The sequence below is a fragment of the Lissotriton vulgaris genome, chromosome 8 (assembly GCF_964263255.1).
Source record: "Lissotriton vulgaris chromosome 8, aLisVul1.2, whole genome shotgun sequence".
Taxonomy (NCBI): Eukaryota; Metazoa; Chordata; class Amphibia; order Caudata; family Salamandridae; genus Lissotriton; species Lissotriton vulgaris.
Genome location: NC_141696.1, coordinates 170,847,261 through 170,868,979, shown reverse-complemented (window position 1 = coordinate 170,868,979; position 21,719 = coordinate 170,847,261). Strand labels below are relative to the sequence as shown.

Below are 21,719 nucleotides of genomic sequence, written 5' to 3'. Positions count from 1 at the left end.
ACTAAGGCCTGTAACCCCCGTGAGTCGAAGTAATCTAGTGCCTCAGTCAAAAAATGTGTGTTTGTTAATAGTTGCCTTCCTATAATGAACCCATTTTGATCAGGGTGAATCAAATCAGCCGTAATGTTATTAAAATGAAGTGACAATAATTTGGTGACAATTTTATAATCTGAGTTTAGTAACGTGATCGGTCTGTATGAGTTAGGATCCTTGGATTCTTTCCCCTTTTTCAAGAAGCTAACAACCGTGCCTTCGTTGAAAGATTCGGGAACTTGCCCACCATCAATCAATAAATTTAGTAATAACAAAAACAGATCACTAAAGGAACTAAAAAAGGCCTTAAAAAACTCAGAAGGAAGGCCATCAGGGCCGCAGGCCTTACCCAATGGAAGATCTTTTACAACTAATTCCAATTCCTCCTTAGAGAATGGACTTTGCATGGATAATTGATCCTCTGAAGATAGAGTGGGAAGTACATGACTCCTCAGAAAATCAGACAACTTTTGATGATCGATGGAATGATGTCTGCTGTAGATTTTTTCATAATGGGAAAGCATTATTAAACTTATTTCCGCCTGAACAGATGTTTCAGTATGAGTAACTGGGTCTTTTAACGAATGAATCATATTCTTCGCTGCTTGTTCTTTCGCCTGGTTCTTTCGCCTGCCAGGCTAAAAATGTCCCCGTAAAGTTACTGTCTTTGTAGACTTTTTGAGATTGTCTACGAAAAGCCTCTTCGCTCTGTAAATAGTAATGGGTACTAAGTTCCCGCTTGGCTGCACTAAGTTGTCTCTGAACAATACTAGTTGGATTGAGCAATCGTTGTGTTGTTAGGTCCTGAACTTTTTGTATTAGAGAGTTTCTAATATTTTTCACGATGGGCCATTCAGCCGCATCTTTGCTAATGACTATACCCCTTATGAAAGCCTTTAGGGAGTCCCAAATAATATGTATAGGAGCAGTGCCTATGTTTCGGGCAATATAGTCGGTAATCTCTAATTTTGTCTCCTGTAAATATGCTGTGTTAAAGACCCATCGTATTGGAATTTTACTATTGTCCCCAACAATAAAATTGATAGCCACCATCGCATGGTCTATAGAAGACAATCCTCTGATTTATGACACTATGTTTCAGTCTCTGTTATTGGTAGGGGGGGAATTTTGTCATAGGTGGCGATTTTAACATACTGATGAATCCCAAGTTAGATTCCACTTCATCCCCTAAGAGACAGTCTAAACCTAAATCCTTCAAGACCATGTTAAATTATATATCCACATTCGATTTATGTGATCCATGGCGCCTGATAAACCAACGGAAAGCTGATTTTACTTGTTGGTCGGGTAGGTTTAAATCATCCTCCCGTATTGATTTTTTTTTGGCCTCTAGACAGCTTAATTTTTTGTCTCAGAAAATTTGCCATAATGGCTTCTCAGTCCCTTGCCCTTTCTCTCCGTCTAAGGATACCCTTTGTGAGTCCACCTACAGTTGTCTTGCATGCTGCCCAGATGACGCCCGATGAGCGCACTGACCTGACGTTCTCCGGAAATAACGTATGATCTCTTGTCCCACCATGTCTCGATAAGAGCTGTCCTGGAGGTGCCAGGCATTGAGGTGCCACATAGTGTGGCGGGCACCACCAGCCTCACCAACGTGGAGTAGAATCTGGGCATAGTCCGAGATCCCACGTTGGAGTATCCAAACATTATACACCAACAGTACATCTGCAGCTGGCATTAATAGCAAGTCGATGCAAGCATGTGTATGGTAGGTGGCAGATGTATGAGTGTTTTGGCATGGTCTTAAATTCCAGATCCTCCACATGTCACACACGCCCAGCCCACCTCTCCATTTCTGTAGCACCCTGGCCCTAGCTGCTACGAGTGTTGGAAACCTGGCCAGTGGAGTTTATGGAGAGGTTTGGAACCACGTTAGTCACCCCCAATAAGTGTCTGTCCCTGTGGGAGGCGCGACACCAACTCAAGTGTTTTCAGGAAAGTCTCCAATGCATAATACATACAAGATTGAGCGGACGACCCTCCCCTAAGCCAGTTGCAGCATTGTACCGACCTACAGAGTCAACCCACTATTGGGACACTACCATGGGGAAGGTACGGCGCAAGAGGATTGCCACATCTCCAGAGCCCCGGTGAACCCAGCATAGTACACTCTGTCATAGCCCATTCTAGCTAGAAACGGACACTTCATACCCATGAGATGAATCTCCTGCAGCATCAGGATGGAGGGAAGGAAGCACTGGGCATAATGCAGCACCTCAGAACGCTTGCTTTTATCTAGGAGAACATTGACATTGCAGTACAGGACACTGTAGGAATTTATGGTTGGGCATTTGATGTCAGTAGAAGCAGTAACAAGAGGCCATAAGGGAACCATAAGTGAGGCCTGCGTGGGAATACGTGAAGGAAAGGGTCTCGTGCCAACTACGCAGAGCCAAGTGAATGTGACAACCTAAGGAAAAAAAGGCATAAACAATGACCAAACTAAAAACCAATATCTTGCATGTATCGTAGCATGGAACCCACCTCCCCCCCCCCCCGAAGCATTTCTCACCCTACAACTATTACCCTAACTCAAACTCGGGTGTCTTGGATAGGTGTGGAGTGGCAGACCCCTCAAGTATATAGGATCAATTCAGCACAGTGCCTGAGACCATACAGCCAGTCATGAACTAGGTAAAAAGAGGTTAAAGAATGGTTGTATGTTAACATCCCAAGTCATGTCAGTCATATTGCATTTAGATTAATCAATTATTATTTTTAATGAAGTAGATATCAGGGAAAGCACATTGCAAAATGAATGTTTATTTTCTATCTGTACCGTTGTAAAAATGGAATAAAAACTCTTCTAGTAGTAACCTAGGCGCTTTTTGTACTATTATTTAATTTGAAGAAAAGTAGTCACACATTGCTCATTGACAGGTTGCATTTGCGATTCCCTGCTATTGGCCTTAGTCACTGGGAAGGTGGCATGTAAGGTTAATGTAGCGTTTTTCCATGAAGGAAATGGGACTTTGTTTGAAACAAAATGTTTCATTGAGAGTTGACTCTCCCTGAAAGGTTTTTCAAGATTCAGAAAGGGGAAGAGGTTGCGAATCAGTTCCCACTCCATCTTGGGTGTCACTAACTTTTCATTATTTTGTGACTTAGATTATTGTTGCAAAACATTGATGTACAGGGTCAGAATCGCTATTTGATAGGGACACCCAAAACACGCCCCTTCCAAATAGAGAGTATGAAACCATTTCTAAGCCAGTTTAGTGTTCCAAAAAACGTTTTCGAAATCACTGAGTGAGTTTAGCTGAAAAGGGATATTGGTGCTTGCAAACCATTTCTTTTACAGATTCTGTTGTTTTGTGAATGCTAAGGCCCTTCATACTTGAAGCCCCTATCCTTTTATCTGTCCTGGTAGTGGGCATGATAGTGGTTTTCTTCTCCAGAGGTGCACATCTCCTAACAGCGGTGTTCATCAAGCTCAGGTTTGATTACCAGTTTCCTTTCTGGTCAAAGCATAGAGTATGTCTCACAGTGCAAGTCTTCAAACATTCCCAACATTGGAGCTCACTCATGCTTTGTCTCTCCTCTCTATCAGGCGACTTCCGAGTGGACGTTGGATTACCCTCCATTCTTTGCCTGGTTTGAATATGCCCTTTCACACCTGGCAAAATACTTTGATAAGGAGATGTTGGTGGTGAAGAACCTGAACTATGCGAGTACGGAAACCGTTCTCTTCCAGCGATTGTCTGTTATCATTACTGATGTCCTCTTCATATATGCAGTCAGTGAGTAAGTACCGGAGCATCCATCCTGTTCTGTTTCTGCGCTTTAGCAATGGTTACTGATTGTTTTACAGATTAATAATGGCAGACAATGCATATGTTAATTAATATTTTCCTTTTAAATCTGAATTCATATATTTGAACTGTTCTGGGCTTCAGACACCCACTATGTTAAGTGCTGATGCTCTTAAGCTGAAAAAACATTGGTTTCCAAATTGTTATAATCCAGGAGCGATTGGAGTGCCACTTACACGTCTTGCTCCCTTTTAGGCATTGATAAGTATTGTTTGTTTTTGTTTGAATTAAGCAAGCTAGGAAGAAAAAAACCTCTAGTTTACAAGCATTTATTCAGAAGTGTCACATTGTGACTGCCAGTGAAGTATTTACACACATAAATAACAAAGAATATCATGTTCTTTATTGGCCAAGTGCCTATCCTCTATAATCAGCAGATCGTGGTAAATCGATGTTTAATGTCCTGTCGTGGTGTGAATTAACGACCGCCAAAAGGTAGAAACATCAGGCACTGTGTATCCCAAAAAGCAACCGCTTCATTAAAATGTAATCTTGCGGTGTTCCTGGCAGTATGCGAAGTGGTGTGGTCTATGGGTATTTTACCTGAAAACTGGAATGGATCTTTATATGTTCTGGAGTATAAAAAGGCACGGTTGCTGAATAGACCATTGTCAATGTTGAGCCCACTTGGCGTGATTCTCACCCGAATAGTATTGACTGCATTCCAAGACAGAGCAGAAAAAGATGAGATTCTTCTTTATAAAGTAAGGGGTTTCTAGAAAAAACAATCTAAAATCTTGAATTATTTTATATTAGCAAGTGAGACATGTTTGCTTCTCGAAAACAAGCCACCAATAATGCATGGGTACATGCAGCCTGAATTGGTGTTCCTTACTTTTTTCCACCCACTCTAGTACACACTGGAAGAACTAGGGGTTTGGTGCGACCTTCTGAGGGGGATTCAGTTGTTGTACCATAGGATTTGGGCGAAAGTACCACCAAGGGAGTTGAACACAGATCCTTCATTACCTGAAGTTAACTCAATCTGGTGGAGAAGTGTGGCTCAATGGTTAGAGTGGCAGACCCTGATGCAGAGGTCTAGCCCGGGACCAGGGTTCAATTCCCCGCCTCGGTGGGTCTTGGGCTCAAAATTCCACGGACCTGATAATTCTCGCCTCGGTGCCTATTCCAATCATGGAGTCCCACTCTGCAACTCTGGGCAATAGCTTGCTTAATCTCCACAACGGCCCCCACAACGCTAAGGATGCCTGGCCTCCACCTTGGGGGTGCCCAGGAGTGGACGCCTCACAGGGAAAGCCAGGATGGGTTCCACAGCGGTATTCGTACAAGCGCCTTGAGACCCTTGCAGGTGAGTAGTGCGCTATACAAGTATCAATTTACATTTTACATTTACAATCTATCTACTGCTCACCTTCACACTAATAGATTCCCTCGTAAAAAGCATTTTAAACAAATGTCTGTATTCTATTATGCAAATGGCATGCTAACAATAAGGTATGACTCATTGACATTGCAGAACTTTCTGGATCTGGTTAGGAGATTATTGTTACTTGCCTACAAGTTGTTTCACAGGTGGACCATACCTCAGCTGGGCCGGTTAACAGTGGTCTTTAACATTTTTACCTAGACCGTGGTTATTTTGGCCATATTTCCATCCTTTCTGATCCGGATTTTGAGTGTTCCTCTCAAGCCGTATATTTGTATTAAAAATGTGAATCTTGCCTAAATTCTGAAGTTTGAAGTGCTTTGCTAGCTGAGACCCAGGCCTATATATTTTGAGAGAAAATTTGAATACATTGCATGGCACATTGTTCAGCTTCATTCTCTAAGGGTGGGCTTCCACTTTCTTGCTAGGCTTTATTTTAAAAGGTTGTTGATTTCTTAATAAGGACCTTTGGTTGTGCACTGAGGAAGAATGAGTGAGAGGTTTTTCATTATTGAATATTATGTCTCGGGTTTACAGCTGTTAAATTCAAAGAGGGATTGGTTATATGTGGTCTGTTTTCCAGCTTATGAACGACTTATATCATGTTTCTGTTTTTGTATTGTTTCACTTTTATACAAAAATATAATATGTAGTTTAAAAAAATAAGGTCACTGTGTTGGACCGCTAAAGTCAGGCCTATTGTTTCCAGAACATAATCATATATTTAGAGTGGGCTTCAGAGCCCGAGTTCGCACTGGCAAAGTTATTTCCAACTCGTATATTATAGGACAAGGAACTAAGCAAAGTTGCCCTTCTTGCTCCATTATTGTTGCTGATAGAGCCTAGAAACTAAAATTCTTTATAAATGATGGCTCAATCCACTATCACACTTACTAATCAATACCAGGCCCATAAACATAGTGAATGAGGTGAATGGATACTATATGTTGTATAACTTTTAGCAATAAACTATCTACAATAAACAAGACCAGCTTGTCATTTTAAAAAGTTTATTTAAACATATTTAAGAAAACTTAGGTTTGGAACTTTATTAAGCAAACATTAGAAAAAGTCATATAAGTTTTATTCAGCATTTTATAAAGAGAGCTTATTTCAAGAAAACATTATTAATTAGCAGAAATAAGTGAAAAGGAAGAGCATTTCCAAAACCTAACTATCTCTCAGTCGCTACCCTCATCGCCTGAAAACAAAGTCTTAAAAGTTACATTTCTTACGTGTAATCATCGGACAGCAGAACACGTCCTTCTGGAATCAAGAGCGTAAGCCAAAAGTTTGCAGCTAACGCCTATTCTTATACTCTAAAAAAGCTGAGCTAACTATTTTTCACATTCCAACTGCTGAATTCTGGCTCTCCATTGGCTGAATCACCTCACGCCACAGTAAACTGTGACATCTTCCACCACGAGACCAGGCTTTACACAAAGTCATTGTCCATGCACAGAATCCTGACAACAGTTCCATAGTCCGCTACAATTTGTAGCAAAAATGTTCAAGCAATATGAAATCTTGTCACGTCTCTTCCTTTTAGCCTTGAGCCAGACCGTTCTGAGCTTTGTGGCACATCCAAACCCACTCCACAGAGTTGACTTTAGCAGTTCATTTTTTGAAGCTTTCAAAGTAAAAGGCTTTTCCTCCACTTCAGAATAAATTGTCTCATGTGGGTTTTAATATCAGCAGGCCTTTTCTGCGCTGCTTCAGATTGCGTCACTGCGCCACTTTCAGCTTGCGTCACTTTTTCAGAAAACTATTATTTAAACAAACACAAAAGAATAATTAATTCAGGTAAAACAAACCCTTCTGTACCACCCAGCCCCTGCTAATTATTAATTAACCCACTAATAAAAGACATTTAGCAAAAGCAAACAAATAAAGCAACACATATAATAACTACCATTCTTCATGTAATCCAGCTTTATGTTTCTGAAAGAGTAAAAAGATGATTAAATAATACACAGACAGACAAACACAACATAGGACATACATGTAAGCACATATAAAAGCACATGCCATGAATGATCAGCTGCATATTAATAGTGACAAAGACAATAGGACAGACATAACAAACAGGACAATATTAATAATGTGTTACAAAAACAGACTTGCAATTGCAACAAGAGCACATTTAATTAGTTTCCCGCGTGTTCATGTGTGGTGCAAACTTAATCTAGGTTGGATTAATCAAACAAATCATGCAAACACTTATTAATATATTAATTCAAATTATGAGAGTATGACGTCACGAGCTAGAATAAAATATTTTCTAAAGCTCGCTCTATCAACTCCCTCATCTGGTGATTTCAAAATCACCAAACAACACCCAAAAATTTTAATTAAAATTTTTATCTATTGAACATGTTTCAGGCTTACTCTGGATTAGTATTTAAGCTCTAATTTCATCTATATTTCTGCAACTCTCATAATGAGTAGTGAGTCTTACATTCTACTAATTCTATAACCTTTACCCTTTCTTCATTCAGCTAAGTTGAATCCTTTCCACCTTTGAATCCCCAACCCCCAATGAATTTAGGAAACTAAGTTTTAAATTGCATAACTACATTTTGAATTGCACCAACAAAACAAATATCAATCTGAGTATTATAAAACAAAACAAAAAACAAAAAGAAAATTTTTTGAAAATTTTTGAAAAATGAGTACATAGTATATTATACCCGAAAAATGAGTACATAGTATATTATACCCCCTCCTTTTTTTTTTTTTTTTTTTTTTTAACTAAAACATGTTTTCTTCGACCTAGTGTCTTACATAGAAGTATTTCCAGCTAACACAATTTCTTCGACCTTGTGTCATCTTAACAAAATTTCTTCAGCATTATGCCAAAAATAATTTCAACTTAAAGAAAACTAACACAATTTCTTCAGCCTTATGCCAAACCTTAACTTAAAGAAAACTAAACTTAGTCATTGTCACCATTTTCACTGCTACTGCACTCCTCAACTATTGGAGTGATAGTTATAGTTATGTAGACCCATTCTGGAGACTTGTATTTTACATTTGGTCTCAATAGTCTTTTGCTTTTCCTGGCAATCATTTCAATCTTCTCTTCAGTTTGCTCTTTTTTGTCTGAATCACTCTTCTGACTTGACACTTCATATTTGAACTTTAAATCCTTAGGCCAGACATCACCTTTAGGCCAGACATCACCTTTTCTCAAGAGTTTCTTCTCAGGCTTGCTTTCTTTACATTCAGCTTTCCAAGCCTTTTTTCCGAATTTTCTTATCTCAGATTCTTCATCACTCCCATCTGTAACATTTTCTGAGACTTTAAATATGTACCAAGGAACTTCTTTACTCGGCAGCTTCACTCCGTAAGAAACATCATCCTTACAGCTGGTACTTGGTAATTCTTCCTCTTCTTCAGGGATCACCATTAGCTTCCCAGTTTCAGGATTCTTGTTCCCGCATTCAGAGCTACTCTTCTGCTTTTCAATACTCTCTTGGACTTGATTATCTTCTTGCTCAGAATTTTCTGAATCTTGCTCAGAATTTTCTGCTTCTGAATCTTCTTCTTTTTCTTGAGATTCTTTTTCTAGCAGATTTTCATCATTTTCTGAATCTAGAATCACAATCTCTAGATCTTCTTCATTCAATGTTTCATTCGCATTGACATCATCATCCAGATGTCGACCATCTTGTCGATCTTCAAGATCTGGATTTTCTTCAGGAATTTCTTTTTCAGAGTCTGAATCAGTTGTAGTGTCTTCACTGTCTTCATCAGTGTTATCATGTTCAGATACACAAAGGGCATTACTGATATGAATCCATCCAGTATCTATTGTCACCTGACTTGCTTTCTGCCACCTGGGCACTAGACAGTTTCTCCTCCGATGAACCTTTGTTCTGACCAAGTCTTTTGGCAATAGATCATGAGCCTGCTCATTTTCCTTTGCAAACACATGTGTTCCCAATTGATGGAATACAGAAATTGTGTCATTCTTTCTTGTTGGAAGAGCTTCCAAATATTTTGAAAGTAAACAAATGATGACTATGACATATCTCAGTTTGTTTTGTTGGGGCATTTCAAAGAAATCTATTTGAATTTTTGCAAATGAACCACCCTCCCGGCATATGGTTCCCAAATTCTCAAATGTCTTTTGATCTGAAATGTTTTTCTGGCATGTGTTTTTCTGACATGTTAGACTTGTTTCCCTGAACAGTTGAATCATTGTGTCTCTTGCTAAATGACGTGGATCATGGTACATCTGTGCCATGTCAGTAATCATGCAATTGGGCATAATAGGTCTGTCATCTTTGTTAATCCAAATGTCATCTTCCTCTTGCTGTCTGAAACTTTCTTTGAACCATGTGTTTTTCTCCTCATCATGTGCCTCATCTTGTAATTGTTTTAATTCCTGCCATGTCTGAATTGCAAAGATTAGTATGAGGATGCTTGAAACATGTTCATTGAATGTTTCCCCTTTGATTGCAACCCACTCCTGAGCACAAAATTTAACAATGGTACTTGCGTGCTCATTACCTTTTGAGACATGATCATTTTTCTCTCCAGCACATTTTATCTCTGCTATTTGATCTAGAAGCTCATATTCTTTGTTGAAGTCTGGCATGCCCTGAACAGGAGCTTCACACAAACTCTTTTTAAATTGCTCAAAGGCCTCAAGTTTAATTTCCGTCAGGACAATTTGGTCTCTTATATCTGCTTTTGTCAGTCTCCGCAATTGTTTTACAAATACTGAGAAAGCACTAATCCATTGGCAACAGTAACCAACCATGCCTAGGAGCATTCTTACCTGTTTTTGCGTCTTAGCGTATTCCATTGTCTGAATCATAATAGTTACCTGTCTAGGAATTCTCTCTTGGAACCTGAAAGCAAAAATTATTTGACTCTCTGGGTGCATTTGGACCCAATACCACTCAGTATCATGTGGTATCTGATAAAGGATCTCTACTAGTTTAGGCACAATAGGACAACAAGGGATAACTATCTCGTTAATCTTTCTCAGGTCCTGTACTATTCTGTGCATTTCATCTGGCTTACTAATTCCCATATCTGGTGAATTACAAAGACTGTTCTCAATCTCTTTTAGGACACCCTGCTTAATCAATGTTTCAATAACAGGAATTGTTTCTGGCTTCATCTTGTACTGTGGAACAATAGGAAATGAGTTTCCCTGCTTGTTTGCAATTTTAACTGGATCAGGTCTGTTTTCCTTGTCTCCACTGAATCCTATATCTATATTGTATTTCTGCTCATTAACATAATTTGGAAATGGCGGCGAAGATATCTCATTCTGCTTAATCACCACCTGTCGCTGATTTTGTAGCTGTTCATTTAGTAACTGCTGCTGCTGATTTATCTCACTCTGCATCTGTGAATTTTTACACTCTCCTACAAAAGCTAAAGTCGCTTTTTCCTTCTCTTTTTTCTTTGTCCATTTTGTTTTCCATTTATTCAGACTACCCCTTTTTCTCAAAGCCCAAATTAAATCTTTTATATGGGCAGAGGCAAACCTACCTGTATTGTTCAAGCCTTCCATGTCCTCATTATCCTGTAATCTTCTTAATCTGTCTGTACTTATTGTATTATCCAGTAATTTATACTCACCAAGCTGTGTCAGGTCAACGTCAGTATTTTCACTAGGTGAAACTACAGTCATCACTTTCTCTTGCTGAGTTTGAATCATTACTAACTCATTTTCAGGTACATTAGAATAAAGTTTTTCAGCAAACTTTTGAATTGGGACCGTTAAAGCTGTGGGACTAGTTTCATCTTTTCTAAGCACTGGGGAAACAGGTTCATTAGTCACAGGAACTGTCACTACTTCCATGACGGACGATAACTGCTCAATTAATTCACCTGTAGAACTTACATGATCAGGAATATTAATTTCAGAGGTACTAGGCATCCCATCATACCTACCTGTTGTGACACCTTGAGAAAGGGTCTGGACTGGGACTCTATTAATTTGGACTGGGACTCTTGGCGACACATTGATCTGCTCTGGGCTTTTGCTTGAATTTCTATCTTGATCTGTATTTACAACATCATTTTTACAATGATCAATAAATTCTACTCTGACATATTTATTATTTATTTTTGCTGATTTGGGAAATATTAATTTGCTCTCACATGTAGCAACAACCCTTTTAACCTTATTGAATATATTTTCCATTTTCTGATAGCAGAAAAACATTTTCTTCGTCTTTGAATAATTTTGATCCATGTTTTAATATACTTACCTTTATTAAAATTAATTTAAATAATTACAAAAAATAATTACGTTCACTTAATTGTCCAAATAGCGTTTACTGATCAATTAATTAATTTATTTAACAAGGTCAGGTGAAGTATAACTTTATAACCTGATCAATTTAATATAACTCCTAATTTACCTGTATCTTTATTTTTAATAAACCTGGAAGGGAAAACATAAATTTGCAAAAACAATAACGACGCAAAATATTTATTTATTTACAACATTAAAAATAATCACATGTGTTTTAATTGTACTTATTTTTCACTTACACACCTTCTGCAACATATACCTGTAAAAAAATAATCCTAAACACTTTTTCTAATGTATAATGCTGTTAATACTATAATTTTATTTGCAATTTAAAACAACTATTTTTATCTAATTTATATTAATTAAATAATTAATATCCTTATTTTAATCACCTTTGGTACTAATATCCTAATTAGGGTCTTTATTGCTGTATTATTTACTAATTATCAGTGGTAAATATCAAAATAAATTTTAATTTAAAGAATTAAAGCTTTAAGCATTAATAACATGGGAAAATCACTTCTCTGAAATGTAAACAAAGTGTTTGACCAATCACCATGTGGCTTCACAACAGACAGCCAATGAAAATGTCTACTGTCTTTCGACCAATCCGGTCGCGTGCTCTCTGTGACACTGTAGTGTCAACAACCAATCAGCACAAAGCTAGCCTCCAATAACACAACATGTGACTGCATACGTCACTACCAACTTTCCCCTATCCCTTGTGATGCACCTCGTCTCTCCACGGAGCCCCACCAAGCCTCCTCCTCCCAGCCTCAGCTCCTCAGTGACAAGAGCGTGCCAACACAGCACAGTGCTCACTTCTCTAAAAATCTGCACACTTCCTAACACACGCTCCTCAAACGAGAGCGTGTCATTCAGAATTACTTGCAATTTAAATCACTAGCGCTCACACAGCGCGATCATGGCCAAACAAACCTCGCTTGAAACCTCGCCCAATGGGAGCGCGGCTCCCCTATGACGCGACGCGCCGATAACCAATGGGAGCACACTACGCTCCAGTAACCAATGAGAGCGCGTCTTCAACAATGACGCGACGCGTTAACTTCCAATGGAAGCGCGGCTGACCAATAATGCAAGCAACAGCACGCGGTGCTGCCAACTTCAATAACTGCAGTAAATTCCACTAAAGCCTCTCCAACGCGTTTACATAATACACGGAGCTTCGCCGGCTCCTCTGTGGGCTCGACCACCTTGCCCAATGACAGCGCGGGAGCTTGCTAGCTCCTCTGTGGGGGCTCGGCAGCCTCGCCCAATCAGAGCGCGGCTCTAGTATGACCTGACGGCGCGTCCTCCAATCACAGCGCGGCGGCTGACGTAATCAGCCGCTGCAGCTGTCGGCTCGGCTCCTCTCACCTCTCACCACTCGCAGGCCTCCCCCCTCCTTCACAAATACCAGAACGCTCGGCAGAATATAGAAAAGAAACAGATCACAATTTAGAGGGCAACGAGCAAAATATTTAGATAGGCTCGAGGCGAACGCGTGCAGTTAGGCGGGTTGTTATATTATATAAAAAAAAGACCATGCAGATAGAAGGCGATAGTTTACAAAATAAAGTCAAACCCACCTTAAAAAATAGCGCAATTAATAGGAAATTTACCAAATAAATGCCATTTAAACTTTGGATCGTGCTTCAACCAATGAGAGCGCTTACTCTGTCAGTGCAGAGATATTAACCAATCAGAGCGCGGCAAGCTCTGACGTATGCAGCAGGCTGCAGCTGCAAAGTCTCCTCACTCGCTTTCACTCCTCCAAACAGCCCCTCCCTTACAATTTTCGATCGGGACAGTTTTTTAAGCATTTAAATAACGCAAAATGCTTATAGAAAGTTTTGAATAACGCACAATACCTAAAATAGCATTTTCTTCACCATAAAGACTTAGAAACACTTTAAATCATTTTCTATAAAATCGCAATTAATAACAACATAAAAACAAACCATTTGTCTGCTTCTCTAACAAAGAGATAGTTTTACACATTCATTCAAGTATCCCTAGTGTGGAATAGACGACGCTATTCTCACAGAATAGTCTCATTCACTAGTAAGGCAATTCTTACCCTACCCTTCAGTTTTACAAAGCATTCACACCCTTTCAAACAAAGAAAACCCTGTTCACACACACACGAATTCTTGGCAGGACTTGAACCAACCACAGAAAACGTCAGACGTTGATAAGAATAGACGACGCTATTTTTACCCTTCACTCGAGTTTGAATTAACTCCTACTACTCTTTTCACAGAAAGCTTTAAAACAGGCTCACCAGCTCCCTCTGCTTAATGCTACAATTTCATAGGCAATCCTCACTACACATTCAACCATGCAATCTAAGGTCCCTAAACTTGTGTTGTACGCCCACAACACGTGATATATGCTATACCACAATTTTGAAACAGACAAATGCACTGTGTAACTCTTCTAGCTACACTATCTTGCTGGCCAGCAATTTAACAAGGAATCTTTCACACTACTGGAAAAATTCCTTAGACTACATATAACAACCTAACAGAATCAAAAACTTAACATATGTTAAACATCAATCCTATGTCTATACCAACATATATGTAACATGCATGTCAAAAACAACATATAAACCGTCTGAATGCTACCAATTGATAGAGCCTAGAAACTAAAATTCTTTATAAATGATGGCTCAATCCACTATCACACTTACTAATCAATACCAGGCCCATAAACATAGTGAATGAGGTGAATGGATACTATATGTTGTATAACTTTTAGCAATAAACTATCTACAATAAACAAGACCAGCTTGTCATTTGAAAAAGTTTATTTAAACATATTTAAGAAAACTTAGGTTTGGAACTTTATTAAGCAAACATTAGAAAAAGTCATATAAGTTTTATTCAGCATTTTATAAAGAGAGCTTATTTCAAGAAAACATTATTAATTAGCAGAAATAAGTGAAAAGGAAGAGCATTTCCAAAACCTAACTATCTCTCAGTCGCTACCCTCATCGCCTGAAAACAAAGTCTTAAAAGTTATATTTCTTACGTGTAATCATCGGACAGCAGAACACGTCCTTCTGGAATCAAGAGCGTAAGCCAAAAGTTTGCAGCTAACGCCTATTCTTATACTCTAAAAAAGCTGAGCTAACTATTTTTCACATTCCAACTGCTGAATTCTGGCTCTCCATTGGCTGAATCACCTCACGCCACAGTAAACTGTGACATCTTCCACCACGAGACCAGGCTTTACACAAAGTCATTGTCCATGCACAGAATCCTGACAACAGTTCCATAGTCCGCTACAATTTGTAGCAAAAATGTTCAAGCAATATGAAATCTTGTCACGTCTCTTCCTTTTAGCCTTGAGCCAGACCGTTCTGAGCTTTGTGGCACATCCAAACCCACTCCACAGAGTTGACTTTAGCAGTTCATTTTTTGAAGCTTTCAAAGTAAAAGGCTTTTCCTCCACTTCAGAATAAATTGTCTCATGTGGGTTTTAATATCAGCAGGCCTTTTCTGCGCTGCTTCAGATTGCGTCACTGCGCCACTTTCAGCTTGCGTCACTTTTTCAGAAAACTATTATTTAAACAAACACAAAAGAATAATTAATTCAGGTAAAACAAACCCTTCTGTACCACCCAGCCCCTGCTAATTATTAATTAACCCACTAATAAAAGACATTTAGCAAAAGCAAACAAATAAAGCAACTCATATAATAACTACCATTCTTCATGTAATCCAGCTTTATGTTTCTGAAAGAGTAAAAAGATGATTAAATAATACACAGACAGACAAACACAACATAGGACATACATGTAAGCACATATAAAAGCACATGCCATGAATGATCAGCTGCATATTAATAGTGACAAAGACAATAGGACAGACATAACAAACAGGACAATATTAATAATGTGTTACAAAAACAGACTTGCAATTGCAACAAGAGCACATTTAATTAGTTTCCCGCGTGTTCATGTGTGGTGCAAACTTAATCTAGGTTGGATTAATCAAACAAATCATGCAAACACTTATTAATATATTAATTCAAATTATGAGAGTATGACGTCACGAGCTAGAATAAAATATTTTCTAAAGCTCGCTCTATCATTGCCATTGCAGTCGAGTCACTAGCTGGCAACAGGCGCTCAGTTTTGTAGATGTGGACTTAACCAGAGCGGTATCACTTCCAGAGCAAATTTGGAGCTCTTTAGGCCTCTGCATTGATTGGCAGTAAACTCAACTATTCCCTCTCTGCAGAAACTAGCCCCAACCTCGAGATCTGAGAGGCAACACCTGTGAGGGTGGACTTCTGCCAGTCCCTGCCTCTTTCTGTAGTGAGTCAGTAGCAAAAATGGTGGCACTCCCTCAAAGGTTATACATTTTTCCCACTCTGCTGGTCATTATTCCCCCCAGAATGTTCAGAGAATTGGATTCCCTAATAACTGAGCTAACTTGGACTGGTAGACATAGAGTGGTAATATTTAAACTGCACTGACCAACGACTGAGGGGGGCTGGCAGCACCAGACTTTGAGCACTACTATCTAGCGGCGGTGCTCATGTGGTTCTATTATTGGATTTACTCACGGGTGAACCCTGGCAGAGATGCTCCCGGTAGCATCCTGAGCCTCCAAATCTTGTTTCACGTCCCCCTGGTGCCTGGACACCCACTTAAGGGAGAGCTCATGGATTTGTGAGTTGTCCGGCGGTGCTGGCAGAGCTGCCTGCAACGTACCCGGGCCCGCTTCCCTTACTCACCAGATCTTTCACTGCGAGGGTTGGAGAAGGAGGAGGGGCACTGCAGTGGCTAGCGGAATGGTCTTCGAACGGAGTAACACGTGTAGGAGACCTCTATAGGGACGGGGTGCTACTAGCATTTGATTACTTTTAGGTCCCCCCAGCTCACCAATGTTGTCGGATTCTCTGCACTGCGAGCAGCAGGCCCAAGGCAGTTACATGTCTGCAGGCTGATATTCTTGCTCCATTAGTAGAATTACGCGAGAAATGGGAGGAGGACCTTGCAATCCCAATCACTGAGGCAAAATGGGCCACAATACTCGCTAACACATACAAAGTCTCACGAAACGCCAGATTTAAGTTAATACATTTTTACTTCTTGCATAGAGCGTACTTCATCCCTGGTAAAAGCCTTAGGACCTTTGGGGCCACTGAAGCATCTTTTCCCCCAGATGTGGAGAACACAGGACAGAAATGCTTCATAGTATGATGTCCTGCCCCTCCCTACTTGACATTTTGGAAAGGAGTTGTTAGACCTGGCATTTCTTGGCGTGTTTACCCCTGACTTTTTGCCTCTACCTCATCCATTTTTGGTGCTGTATTGGATTTCATTTTGCTGGCTTAGATGCTTTGGGCACTTTGCCACTGCTAAACAGTGTCAAAGTGCAAGTGCTCCCTGTATAACGTGTGAAGGTAATTGGTTGTCCATAATTGGTATGTTTGTCTTACTAGTAAAGTCCCTAGTAAAGTGCACTATGTGTGCCAGGGCTGGTAATGCAAATGCTACTAGTGGGCCTGCAGCACTAATTATGCCACCCACACAAGTAACCCTAAAAAGAGATCTTAGGCCTGCCACTGCAGTGCCTGCGCGCAGTTGTTATCTGCCTTGTTGCCCTGACAAGTGCACCCACTTACCAGGTCTTACCTTCCCTTTTTATGCACATCAGACACCCCTATGGTAGGCCCAAGGTACCCCCCCTGGGCAGGGTGGAGTGTATGTGAAAGGTAGGACATGTACTGAGGTGTGTACCATGTCCTCCTGACAGTGAAATAATGCCAAATTCGTTTTTCACTGTTGCAAGCCCATCTTGCACATAGGACAGAATGGGGAATGATGTGCCACATGTTTCCAACATATCTTCCCATAGGCATAAGATGGAGTTTAGTGTGCCTGAACTGAGAATTTAATAACACATCTTTTTTTGAAGATGGTTTTTGAATTGTGTGCTTAGAAACCACGCTTTTAGAAGTGGCTGGTTTCTTATCTTAAACCATCCTGTGTTCCTCTGCCTGTGTATTGACCATCTGGATTTGGATGTGACAGGGTCTGGGGAGTGTCCTGACCTTGGAGAGGGGTAGGTGAGACTGCATTTGATGTGAGGGGGTAGGAGTAGCCCCCCTGGTTGTGAAGAGGGCTGTGTTGCTGCCACAAAAGGATGGCTCCACCTCCTGCTGAGCGTCTGGGGCCCAGACCTGCACTATCAAAGGAAGAGGGTGTGCACTGGCAGGAAGACACCCAGGTCTGGTTTGGATTGGGGTCAGAGCCCCCTGAACACAAAGACTTCAAAGGCATTTAGGGGTATAAGTTTGAGAGCTGAAACCCCTGAACTCAAGACTGAAATCCAGATTGAAAACGGATTGAACCTACTTCGTGCTCAAGAGGAACCTCTGCCAAAGAAGAACAGCTGAAGAGAATGAAGAGAAGGACTGCCTTTGCTGTGTGTTCTGGGGCTGGCCTGCAGTTTGCTGGTTTGACTAAGGAGAGGACAAGGGACTTTGCTGTGTGCTGCATCTCCCTGCTTGTGAGGACTTTGCTGTGTCCTGAAGTAGCGTGTCTCCAAGGGCCCGAGGACAGCTGGTCCCCTGTTGTGAAAACTCAGGAACATATAAGTTTCCAACCGTGCCTCAGCGGCGCTTGGTGTGTGGTGCTTTTGCACGCCTGGGACTGCCGTGTGGTCCGTGGTACTGTATACGAGGTGCCCCATGATCCCATTGTCATCGTAACTGAGGCTGTTTATTAGTGAGGATCAGTGCCGCCGGCCAGAGCCACAACGTGCTACAGGATTTCTGAGACTGCCTTGTGGTCCATGGTACTGTTTACAAGGTGCCCCGTGATTGCATTGCCCCAGCAGCGTGAAACTTCGTCCAGGCTGCTGTATTAACGTTTGTGGCCCTAGCCGTCATCGTAACAGCGGCTGTGAGTGAGGATCACCGCCACCGGCCCAAGCCGCAACGTGCTAAAGGATTTATTGAAGCTAAGAAAGCTGCAAGGTGAAAGGGATCGTGATCATTATTCACCAAAAGGAATCTGCCCAAGATCGTCAACGGAGAAGACAGCTCCGTAACCCATCCTGCTACAGCATCGCCTAACAACGGAGCTGAACATCATCGGGGCCACCCAGCAGGGCGTCTGATGAGCGGAGAGAGAGAGCGAGGCAGCGCACCCCTCAGGTAAGGCTTGGACTCCGGTCAGGGTCCGCAAGTGTGTGTGGCCTGGGAAAGGGTGCGCGATGAGGACAGGAGTGCTCCGAGCTGTCTCCCGCTGCACCGTGTTAGATGCGCGGAGTCCCCGAGCGGCTCGTACCTGCCCAGCAGTACCGGGGGCATCCCTTAAATCTTATGCCGGTTGTCTCTGGTGTTGGGGGCTAGTGGGGGCCCGAGTTGACTGCGCAGATTGGTGTACAGAATTATTCCTTGCATTACGAACTGCCTGATTCTTGCATTACGAATCGCATTATTCTTGCATTACGATCTGCATTATTCCTGCTTTGCGAACTGCATTAGTACATGCAGTAAGGACTGTTTTATTACTACATTCCGAACTGCATAACATTGCATTAGTACTGCAGGAGATCATTGTGAACTGCTCATTAATACCGCAGGAACTTATAAGTGATTGCTGGCCTAATAACCGGCAGAGTGATATATTATGAATACTCATATGTTGGATTTCTATTGTTTTGTCTCATTGTATTCCTTTTGATAAAGATAACGCTATTTTTATAAAAACCAGTGTGGTGTCCATTTGTGGTGTTATCACTGTGCTACTGGGAGTGTGGTTGCAAATACTTTACACAGTGCCTTGAAGATAAGCCTGGCTGCTCGTGCCAAACTTCCATGGGGTGAGCAGGGGTTATCTAAGAGTGTGTCCCTCCTTTCCCTAACTAGAAGCAAGGGTCCCTATTTGGACTAAGGTACCTACCTCCGCCAACTAGAGACCCCCAGTTCTAACCGGAGCAATTGAATGTGTTAACGAGACCACCCATAGAACGATCCCCTGCACTCCTATGGGCTGTTTGTTGGGGGGGGGGGGGTCCATGTCCAAGTAAAAATAAAATAACAACTAGGTTTGTGGACCTGGCTCTGATTCTCTAAAAATGAGAAATGACCATGCACTGGAAGGCTACCTGGTGCTCTGGCTGAGGAAATGGAAGGGGGACCTCATATTTTGGGTGGGGTACGAAAGGGCAGTGTTGTTCCAAGAGGTGAAGAGGGGTCGTGGTACCATTGACATGGCCCAGGCGTGTAGATTGTCTAAAAGAACCTGAAGCATTTTTCTAGCAGGCATCGTGGGCTGCATGGGTCATTTGAGGTGGGGTACAACATAGATATCCACTGGGTAAAAATGATATACAATGACCTACGGAATGATTTAGACAGAGGCAAGTGTTGGGGGGAGGTTATGAAATTGTGGTTTTGAAGGGCTGAGTTCCTGTTGGTATTATGTACTCCCAGTTACCATATGTCCCTGTGATAACTGCGATTTAACAGAATTTGATGTACAGCGTATGTCGATTCATATAACTCTTGGTACTCATGCCCTGAACTTTATTGTTTGGAATGATGAAAAATCACAATCCAATTCGGTTTTAAAAAAATATATATATATATTTCTATTTAGAGTTGGCCTGGGTCTGCCCCTTGCTCATGATTGGATGGCTTTGTTGTCTGCTCTTAATTTGATATTTTCTTTTTTAATTTTTTTTATTTGTTGTTCTAACATGACCAGCCACAATGTTAGAATAGTAAATAAAAAATGACTGCTATGCGTCATTGTACTGCAGATAGCCTTTTTTATTTACTTTGTCATGTCGATTTTTATGTAATTCTTCATGTATCTTCAATGTTGTATTAAATATGGCACAATACACATGGCCACTGCACCATTTCATTCTCTATGACCCACCCACACCAGAGACCTGTTAGTCCTCTTGCTGTTTCCATTTATGTACACAGTTGGGACCCGATCTAGCCTCCCTGTCACAAGGCATATGTACCTCCAGCTTTTTATTGAGCTTTAGCTCCCTAAAGCGTGTTCCCATGAATTCATTGTGCCCCAACCGGGATCTCCAAAATTGCGAGAGTCTCACTTGGCGGTGTGCACAATACTTGTGCCTACTTTCTCCCTAGTGCGTATGTCTGAAACTACATGCGATCGCTAATTTCTGTGTTTAGAATGGACAGCGGATTCAGCTTTTGTCATAGGGGCAGCATAAGCAGAAGTGGGCTGCTCCCGTCCCATGCCTGCCATATCTCTCCTGGATGTGTGATGGTAAAATCACACCCACCAGAGATCTGACAGTCCATTTCCAAGGACCAGCATTTAATAAGAAGGCTGCAACCTTGGGTTTGCAAGATAAGTTCAGTTTTGTACGCAGTTGAATTCTCGGAGTTCATCTGTGGAGCTATGTAAGTTGAGCTCATACCACTTTTTTAAAAGTCCAGTCTTTGTGAAATCCCTTATCACAGCCTTTTAGTTGAGAATATCCTCTGCATTTTTTTACGTTTGGCCTGAGACAGTGCATGTAACTCTGCTTGCGAGAAATTTTGTTAGTTTACGGGGGCTTAGAGCCCGGCCATTACTTACCATTGGTTTGGCCTCATTGTTACTCTCGTTTGCTTGCTTGTTTTTTGGTCAGCACATGCTGTCTTCACTTCCTCTCTTTGAAATCCAAATGGAGCATGGCCCATGTAACCTTCCACTGCATGCGCTTTCAGAGATACTTTTTCTTTTCCTTGAAGAACCCTATAAGGGTGCATATATTTGCAGTCCGTCGTCCTCATGTGTTTCTACTCCACCACTTGTGTTGCTCTCTCTCTTATCTGTATGCTTGGGTCCCCCTCCATGTGGTTGCTTGCCTATACCCGCTGTCCCTCTTGCTGTTGCCCCCTCCGTGATGTTGGTTGCCTTGCCACACACTCTCCCTCTCCATGATGTTTGTTGCTCCCTTTCCACCCTCCCTTTTCGTGATTTTTGCTTGCCCCCAACCCTCTCGTTCCATTATTTTGCTCGTCCTCCTACCCTTCTGTCCCTCTCTTGGATGTTGCTTGCCCCCTCCTGTCCCTCTCCATGATGTTGCTTTCCCCTTCCACCCTTCTGTACCTTTCCATGATGTTGCTTGCACCCTCCTGCAACTCTCTGTGATGTTACTCGTCACCTCTCACCTCTCTC

The 21,719-nt window shown here is 41.3% G+C and overlaps 1 protein-coding gene across 1 annotated transcript in view; it reads left to right on the top strand.

Moving 5' to 3' along the window:
* ALG8 (ALG8 alpha-1,3-glucosyltransferase) overlaps positions 1-21,719 on the top strand; it is a 152,120-nt gene that overhangs the window by 62,193 nt on the left and 68,208 nt on the right. Inside the window, exon 3 of the mRNA XM_086933905.1 lies at positions 3,608-3,801. Within this exon, the coding sequence (XP_086790031.1) occupies positions 3,608-3,801 (194 nt within the window). The remainder of the gene's footprint in view (positions 1-3,607; positions 3,802-21,719) is intronic.